Below are 9,625 nucleotides of genomic sequence, written 5' to 3'. Positions count from 1 at the left end.
CAAATTTGTAATTAATGTGGACAGACCTTTTAAAGGGGTTTTTCAGGATTTTTCTGATATTGATGGTGGGGGTCTGACATCCCACACACCTGCCAATTAGCTATGTAGTTGCAGCGCTAAAAGTCACCCTTGGCACTACAGCTTCATCCATTGTGTAGTGGATGGAGCTGTCAACTGCAGCACTGTGCCCATTCACTTCAATGGCAGCAGCACTGCAGTTACCAGCTCTGCCCACTACACAATGGACGGAGCTGTTTAGTTCTGGCACTGAGGCTACAAGGTAACAGCTGATTGGCGGGGTGTTGGACCCCCCCCCCGCTGATGCGATATTGATTCATTGCCATCAAATAAAGTGTACCAACCTCGCAATAAAATACGCACAATGGCAGTAACCTGTATACTTTTATTCATTTTGCTCTTTCTACTGTATTTCAGTGTATTAGTGTTTGTTTGTTATTCCCCAGACATTACAGATTACAGATAATTGCTGAATGTGATAAATACAGAGCGTCATAATAGTCCCTTCATACAGACAGTGGTCCTTCATCTCTGCTACATGTACTGATCTTCATCAGCCTCATCAATGAGAAGAGACCACTTGTCTTGTCGGTCGCCGGCTAATGAATTCTGACGAGAGTGCCTGCTGGATGAGGCTTGGCTGATGAAACTGATCTGGTCCCAGGTACCGGACATTGGGATATCCCTTCTTTCATCCATTCCAACGTGAACACTTATCTGCGATGGGTTAAGTGGCTTCATTTTCCCCTGGGCCCTAGCTTCATATATGTCCGAATCTGGTTTCCTGTAGCTGTAAGAGAGAGAGACAAGTGCAAACCAACGACTGCTCAATAATAACATTATCACAATAAGATTCGCGTTTTGCTCGTTCATCGGGTAATCGGCGGTGCATTTACACCGCAAGATCATCGTTAGCGAGCGTTACTAGTAACGATAGTTAGTGATTATCTGTTCAATTGTCGGCCCATGTAAAGGTCCCTTAAATGGTCAAGTCAGCTGTAAAAGATCAGTCTGAGAGGTTGTATCAGCTAGCTGATCTGTGCCAGTGGCGGACATAAAGAAGTAAGGGCCCCAATAGCAAGGATCAAACCAGGTCCCCACACAGGACAGAAGGGTTTCTGCCTAAACCCCTTTCAATCACCCTTGGGCCATTTTTCCACTGCTTCATTTGCAAAAAGTTGTTCCTTTAGAGCAGGGGTGCACAACCTTTTCTGGTTGGGGGCCACATTGTCAACCTGAACCAATTCCAAGTGCCGACAATAAACTTTAAAGGGGTATTACCAAGTGAAATACTATATTTATGTCATATTGAACTTACAGTATATATCATAAATGTCTAGTTGCACTTCTAGTACTACCATCTAATGGGACAATACATGAAAGATTCATGTGAGCAGCCACAAGACATAGACATACATGTCTGCTACCAGATGTTTGGGGGCCGCATAGAATGGTATTGAGGGCCGCATGTGGCCCCCGGGCCGCAGGTTATGCACCCCTGCTTTAGAGGGTAGAGTCCTGACCAAGTTCTCACCTCCAGTAGAAGAGGAGATGATCCCAACTAAGACTGGGCCCCATAACAGTTGCCTGGTCTCCCGCTATGGTAGTTGCGCCCCTGATCTGTGGCTATGGCCAGCAGTCCAGCTTCACAGAAAGCGTTAAACCTACATCAGTCGGGGCCGCCGCGCAGCTACAATCACTTATTTATATTCATACGGATGTTCAGAGGCTCATTGTATTATCATGGTAATCATCTAACGCAAGCAGATGAGAAGCTTCTCCACATCTCATATCGTCGATGGAAATTGTATCCCAGTATTTCTCTAATGTCAGGAAACCAGGATGAAAAGAAGCTGCAACAGTCCTGGGCTTATATCCCCCTCCTCTCCCTGCTGCGGTCTCTCTGCCCTAATAGTCCCCATGTTCACGGTGAGGATGCTGAGGGTAATCATGGGTCACTCCTACCAAAATGTTGAATGGGTTCCAACTTGGTCACAGTCATGGACTGAGCTGGCAGACAGTAAGGCTACAGTTATTTAGTGTAGTTGAACATAGCCATAAAGGTGAGATGGCGTCTCTTGCATCTTTTCCTCCTTCTCCTATTCTCTCTGCATACATTTTTACTTCTTCTCCTGCCATACCACCTCTGGTTAAAGAGGTTTTCAAGGCTTCTGACATTGATTGATTGATCCATGAGGGTCCAACACCCCGGGCCCCCGCTATTCAGCTGCTCCATGCAGCCTCTGGCGCTGGAACTAGCATTGAGAATGGAACTGGAAGGACAGCAATGTTCAAAATGTGGTGGTCGTTCCAGGTTATGGGAGTCCAGCCCCCATTAACTTTAATGAGCTGCAGTAACCCAGCACGGCCTCTACACTTTGCATGGAGCTGTCTGCTTCCTTCTCCATTCAAAGTTCTAGCACCAGCCTGGAGGCTGCAGGAAGCAGCTGATCGGTGGGGGGTGCGGGGTGTCAGACCCTCAACAATCAGACATACCACTTGGGGATAGGTCATCAACAGGGGCGGACTGTGAACTTAAAGTAGCCCTGGAAAAAATACTAAAAGTGGTCCTGTTTTATAGTTGGCTCCAAATTGATGGAAGTCAGGGCCATCAATACCATATTGTGGCACATTATACCTCCTAACAGAGCCAAATACCACAGTCCTTGCAAACAGTCCTAAAGACCCAAAAGTGCCCTATTTCTTTCATATGCCAATTATTAAGACATAACCTTTAATACATGCTTCTTTAACAGTTTCCAAAAACAAATGAAAAATAATTAAAACTATCAGGTGTGTTACATGATTTTTGTGTATTTTTTATATTTGCTCATATACCTCCAGCCATTGAGCAGGGGGCTGGTACCTGTGCGCTCACTACCTGCTCCCTACTGACTAGTCCTACTCTATAATGTTTTTAGATGAGTCTCATTAAAGGGTTTCTACCACCAGAAATATTGTTATGTAGTTGTTAGCGATGCGCTAATGTCAGCACTACATAACAGTGTGTTTTTTACCTTTCTCCCTGCAGCCGTTTTGGTGAAATAAGCACTTTTATAATATGCTAATGAGCCTCTAGGTCAGGGGTGGCCAACCTTACAGACACAAAGAGCCCAAAAAAAAATCTTATGACTGCCAGGAGCCACAAGCTATCCGTTTACACAAATATGCGTGCACATGACAGTATTACTGCAATTGAGTTATCAAACATTTAAAAGTGCATTTAAACCACCTTTCCTACCTGTAGTGTAGACAGCTTTAGTGAGACTTCTGGCAATCTTTGTTTTTCACAATGTGTTTCAAGATTTCTCAGATGACACCCTCATGCTCAGATGACCGCCCATGCTCAGATGACCGCCTTATGCTCAGATGACCGCCCATGCTCAGATGACCGCCTTATTATCAGATGACGCCCCATGCTCAGATGACTGCCTTATTATCAGATGACCGCCACATGCTCAGATGACCGCCCATGCTCAGATGACCGCCTTATTTCAGATGACGCCCCATGCTCAGATGACACCCCATGCTCAGATGACGCCCCATGCTCAGATGACCGCCCCATGCTCAGATGACCGCCTTATGCTCAGATGACCGCCCATGCTCAGATGACCGCCTTATTATCAGATGACGCCCCATGCTCAGATGACTGCCTTATTATCAGATGACCGCCACATGCTCAGATGACCGCCCATGCTCAGATGACCGCCTTATTTCAGATGACGCCCCATGCTCAGATGACACCCCATGCTCAGATGACGCCCCATGCTCAGATGACCGCCCCATGCTCAGATGACCGCCCCATGCTCAGATGACCCCCCATGCTCAGATGACCACCTTATTATCAGATGACGCCCCATGCTCAGATGACACCCCATGCTCAGATGACACCCCATGCTCAGATGGCCGCCCCATGCTCAGATGCTCAGGGGTGATTTGACATAGGGGAGATGTGAGCATGGGGTGTCTGATATTTAGTGTCTTATGTGAGCACTGGAGAGGCTTATTTTGTGGGTCTGATGAGGATTTGGGGGTCCTATCTGAGCTCATACTACCCCCAGATCAGTACTTTAATAAAATAAAACTGTGGAGGCTTATCCTACTTCTGCTGCTGCTGCTCTGAAGACTGTGGCGACCTCTCCATAGTGACCTGACGTGCAGGTCAGAGCGCGGGCCTGCATGGTATTAAGGGGGGGGGGCACTACACCACCAATGACAACCTTTAATACAGATACAGGGGGCGGGTGCCGGCAGAATCTCATAGCCGACACCTGGCCTCTATGCTGCGTTCCCCAGTGGAAACAGCCCCTCCCCTCCTCTTCCCCTCTTAATTCTCATTGGTGGCAGCAGCACAGGGAGGAGGAGGGGACTGCTTTCTTCTTCCTTCTCCCGTGCTGCTAATATTTTTAAAACCTGCGACATCCCTGGCCCGCTCCCCTGCGAGCCGCATATGTAGAGGAGACCGCGCTCCTCTGAGAGCCGCAAGTGAAGGTCCGAGGAGCCGCATGCGGCTCGCGAGCCGCGGGTTGGCCACCCCTGGTCTAGGTGCTATGTGGACATAAAATCAGCACCTAGAAGCTCCGTCCACTCACCCTTTATCCCGCCCAGGTCCTCTGTTCTGCCCGCCCCGCTCCTCTTGATTGATGTGACGGTTCGCAGCATCGTTGACGAAATCCCGAGCCTGCACTGTTCACTTCTGTACTTGGCGCAGTGAGTGAATGATGCGCTCCTGGTGCCAGATTCCTCACTGTGACGTAGTCGGCGCAGGCGCAGTGAGGAATCCGGCACCAGGATCGCATCATTCACTCACTGTCAGTCAGCTACATAACAGTATTTCTGGTGGTAGAAACCCTTTAAGTATCTCTATACACATACATGTGCATGCTGTGTTTAAAAACGACTTAAACACTGCCCCCCCCCCCCCCAACATGTTTCACCAGTTAAACTGGTGTCATCAGGGGATTCAGGCACTTTGCCAATAGGGAGCAGGTAGTGAGCGCGCAGGTACCAGCCCCCTGCTCAATGGCTGGAAGTATGTGAGCAGTGATGGCCAGTTCGCATTGTTCGCCCGCTGCCTTGTGGGCTTCCATCTTTTTTCACAAGTCCGGCAAGGCACAGGTAAGCCTGTGCCTGTGAGCGATTCGGTCTGAAAACAAGTGCGGTCAGCGGGAGCAGGCAGTTCCAAGAACAGCCACCGAGGGCCTTCATCGGGCTGTACTCGGAACTGCCTGCTCCCGCTGACCGCATTTGTTTTCAGACCGGCTCGCGGCACAGGCAGAGGTAAGGGCTTACCTGGGCCTCTCCGGACTTGTGAAAAAAGATGGCGGCCCGCATATGTTCACGGACGAACAATGCGAACTGGCCATCACTGTATGTAAGCAAATACAGACAAAAAAATATACAAAAATCATGTGACACAGCTGATAGTTTTAATAATCTTTATTTTTCACTTGTTTTGGGAAACTCTTAAAGAAGCATTTATTAAAAGGTTATGTCTTAATAATTGGCATATGAAAGAAAAGGGGACTTTTGGGTCTTTAGGACCGTTTGTAAAGAAATTTGGTATAAAAAGCCTGTACATATGCCAAGGGTCTACAAGAGGATTGATATAAAATACCACAGTCCATCACAAAATACATCCCTAAAAACTTCCACTGGCCGTCCATGAGGAGGGCCCAGACTGTCCCCAGGGCATCGGCCCACCGGGAAATTTCCCTGTAAGGTCTATGGCAATTCCGTTCCTGGTCATTAATGTCAAGAAGAGCCTGGAAAACCCCTTTAAAGGGGTATTCTGGTTGGTAAAAGTTATCCCCTATGCACAGGATAGGAGAAAAACTGTTAGATCACAAGAACGGGGGCCCCCATACCCCACGCAGCTCCCCTAAAATGACCAAAGCAGCTGGTCGCCCGTGCCGGTCGCCTTAATTTCTAAGGGAGTTCCGGGGATAACCTAGTACTATCTCCGGAATTCCCATAGAAATTAATGGAGCAGCTGCACTCATGTGTGACTGGCTGCTTTGGTTATTTTAGGGGAGCTGTGGGGGGTACAGGGCCCCTGTTCTAGTGGTCGGTGAGGGTCCAATAGTTTTCCTGTGGATAGGGGATATCTTTTACCAATAGGAATACCCCTTTAAATTTGATGCTTCTTTAACAAAGTAAGTGGCCTCCTTCAGATGCTGGGCTCCATAAAAGTTGCTATGTCTGCTACGTAAGTATGTAATGTAGAGCTGCAGCACATGGCCCCAGATATAACATCTGTATGAAACAGGTCAATCCGATATATACGTGGCGTAAATTCATTCCAAATGACCTCTGAACACATGAGGACTTACCACTTCAGTTGTAGAGAGGACAGAACCACGGAGACAGAGGATGCTGCCATAGCTGCTGACCCCATCCATGGTTGTAACACCAACCCCACCGGTAGGAACACACCTGGTTAAAAAAGGTAAGTGCAATCCTATGAATACTTGTTATCTGAGAAATGCAAACCATAAAGACCACATATCAATACCATAGAGATCCGGTGATAAAATACCAATTTACCGGAAACACTTTTCACAGATATTAGATATAATGAACACAACCCTCCCGATTGCAATGTCTCAAGTACATCTTGTACACTCGTATGTGCATTTAAACTGATATTCAGTAACTGATTAGTTGCCCTCATAATATTGGACAGATGATGGCTTGTACATATTATTTATATACAGTTCTTTCTAGATGAAAAAATGACAGTATATCACAGAGTGCAAGGACTGGTGATGGTCGTAATAGCTACTTTATCTGTAAAATCATCGTAACATATAACCAGGTACCTGCTGCAATGGGAATGCCTAGAAGATTATAGATGAGTGCAAACATGAAGTTAATTCTTATTCTTCTCACTGTCCTCTTTGAGAGATGAATACTGGCAACAACATCAAGCAAATCATTCTGAAACATAAATTAGAGACAAGGTTCTGTATGTAGTAGAGTTGTTGCGATACCAATTTTTTGATTCGGTTTCGATACCATGAAAAAGTATTGCGATACTCGATACCATTCGATACCACGCGAAAAAAATAAACAAAAAAAGCCACGTGCATTCCTCATTTTTAAAAATGGCGAATCGCGCAGTTTTTATTTTATTTTTTCTGTTCCGGCATTCACCACCTAGATTTTTTTTTATATATTTTAATAGTTTGGACTTTTCTGACGTGGCGATGTAATATGTTTATTATTTAAATATTTTATATGTGAAATTGGGAAAAGGGGGTGATTTATACTTCATATTTTAGTGTTTTTTGTTTGTTTTTTTTACACTTTTTATTTAATGACTATTTTCCCCTTAGGGGCTAGAACCTGGGATCTTTCATCCCTTTTCCTATTCAGCCTGATAGATCTCTATTAGGGTGAATAGGACTCCACACTGTCCCTGCTGCTCTGTGCACACAGCATCAGGGATGTTACCATGGCAACCAGGGCTTCTGTAGCGTCCTGGCTGCCATGGTAACCGATCGGAGCCCCAGGCTTACACAGCTGGGGCTCCGATCAGAAGCTGCCACTGCACCACCAATGAGGGGGGGGGGGGGGGGGAAGAGGTCCCTGTGGCCACTGCCACCAATGATTTTAATACTGGGGGGTTGAGAGGGGCCGGCACACTGTGCCACCAATGATTTTAATGGGATGGGTGGGTTGAGGGGGGGGGGGGGGGGGGCAATGATAACTACCTCTTTATACAGGAGGCGGGTACTGGCAGATCAGCGAGCTCCCTGTCAGGGGCAGGGTGCCGGCAATGCGATTCTGCTGCCGGCACCCGCCTCCTGTATGTGTTAAAGACTGACTACTGTATATGAGTCCAGACTTTCACTATCAGGCCACACAGAGCGGCGCCCAGCAATGTCCCAGCACTCACCATTAGTCCTGGGTGCCGCTCCGTTCGCCTGCAGTGCCCCATTACTGTCTCCTGTCCTGCTCTACATGCTGCTGATTACTATCGGAGCGATGGGAGGAGACATCAGATTCACTAGTGGGCGTTCCTTCTCCCTGGCTGTAGCGCTGTCCAATCGCAGCGCAGGGAGAAGGAACGCCTACTAGTGAAGCTGATGTCTCCTCCCATCGCTCCGATAGTAATCAGCAGCATGTGGAGCAGGAGAGGAGACAGTAATGGGGCACTGCAGGCGAACGGAGCGGCGCCCAGGACTAATGGTGAGTGCTGGGGCATCGCTGGGCGCAGCTCTGTGTTGAAATAATCCTATCATTGGTGGCGCAGTGCGCCCGCCCCTCCTCCGCCCCTCTCTTCTCATTGCCGGCGCCGCCCCTCCTCCGCCCCTCGCTTCTCATTGCCGGCGCTGCCCCTCCTCCGCCCCTCTCTTCTCATTGCCGGCGCCGCCCCTCCTCCGCCCCTCGCTTCTCATTGCCGGCGCCGCCCCTCCTCCGCCCCTCGCTTCTCATTGCCGGCGCTGCCCCTCCTCCGCCCCTCGCTTCTCATTGCCGGCGCTGCCCCTCCTCCGCCCCTCTCTTCTCATTGCCGGCGCCGCCCCTCCTCCGCCCCTCGCTTCTCATTGCCGGCGCTGCCCCTCCTCCGCCCCTCGCTTCTCATTGCCGGCGCTGCCCCTCCTCCGCCCCTCGCTTCTCATTGCCGCCCCTCCTCCGCCCCTCGCTTCTCATTGGTGGCAGCGGCAGCAGCAGCACAGGGGGAGGGAGGACAGCTTCCTTCTCCCCGTGCTGCTGAGAGAGAACATGAGCGCGCCGATAGCAGCGCGCTCATGTTCAGAGATACTAGACTGCGCAGAAGCGCAGCCCAGTATCGAAAAAAACGGAAATCCCGGTATCGTATCGATACCGGGACAAAAGTATCGATTGGGTATCGAAATTTCGATACCCGCAACAACCCTAGTATGTAGTACTAGAAAATATGATGGTATTACTAGAGAATATGATGGTATTACTATGATGGTTTTGTTGATTTTTGTTTGCTGCTGGGATTGTGTAGAAGGAGATTACAATAAACTTGGAAAATTCACAAAAATATCCCTGCACTTCATTTCTTCATCTGCTCCTTTCCTTCGATCCTATTATCTCTCATATTACAATTAAAATTGAAAAATATATAAAGAAATCTTCACTATGTGTTCCAGGTGATGAGCCATCTCCACCTCCTCACCTTACTCTTTCTGGCTGTAAGATGACAGGCTGCAGCAACAGCCTCCCCCTCTGCCATGTCTGCAGTAAGACGAGAAGATTGTTCAGACTTGCTCCTTTGCTAAACCCCATCCCCTCAGATGGCCACCAGTCAATAGCCCATGTGTTCTCTGCAGAATTTCCACAAGGCCACTGATAGGAACATGCAGACTGACAAACAGTTAGGGCACGGTTTAATTTTACCATTAATTTCTAGGTTTATTGTTCCTTTATGCAAAGTAAATAGGGCTGAGTTGGGCCTCCTAACTCAGCAGTTGGCAATGAGGGGGCAGCAGCTAATAGCAGGCCGCGACGGGTACTAGCTTAAGGCGCTAGAGAGACTCGTCACCATCGCGGAATGCTTTCGGCTGAAACCCGAGGGTTGGATAACCCCTTTAAAGCATACCTGTGGTTTCCGATGACTCTTCTTAATAGGCCA

General features: G+C 48.3%; 1 protein-coding gene across 1 annotated transcript in view; it reads right to left on the bottom strand.

Moving 5' to 3' along the window:
* Positions 1–383: 383 nt before the first annotated feature.
* ATP7B (ATPase copper transporting beta) overlaps positions 384–9,625 on the bottom strand; it is an 86,324-nt gene continuing 77,082 nt past the window's right edge. Inside the window, 3 exon segments of the mRNA XM_044286530.1 lie at positions 384–808; positions 6,351–6,453; positions 6,840–6,957. Coding sequence (XP_044142465.1) covers positions 553–808; positions 6,351–6,453; positions 6,840–6,957 — 477 coding nt within the window. The 3' untranslated portion in view covers positions 384–552.

The sequence above is a fragment of the Bufo gargarizans genome, chromosome 3 (assembly GCF_014858855.1).
Source record: "Bufo gargarizans isolate SCDJY-AF-19 chromosome 3, ASM1485885v1, whole genome shotgun sequence".
Lineage (NCBI taxonomy): Eukaryota > Metazoa > Chordata > Amphibia > Anura > Bufonidae > Bufo > Bufo gargarizans.
Note: the sequence above shows the minus strand (reverse complement) of the source record. Positions and strands in the feature narration are given on the sequence as shown.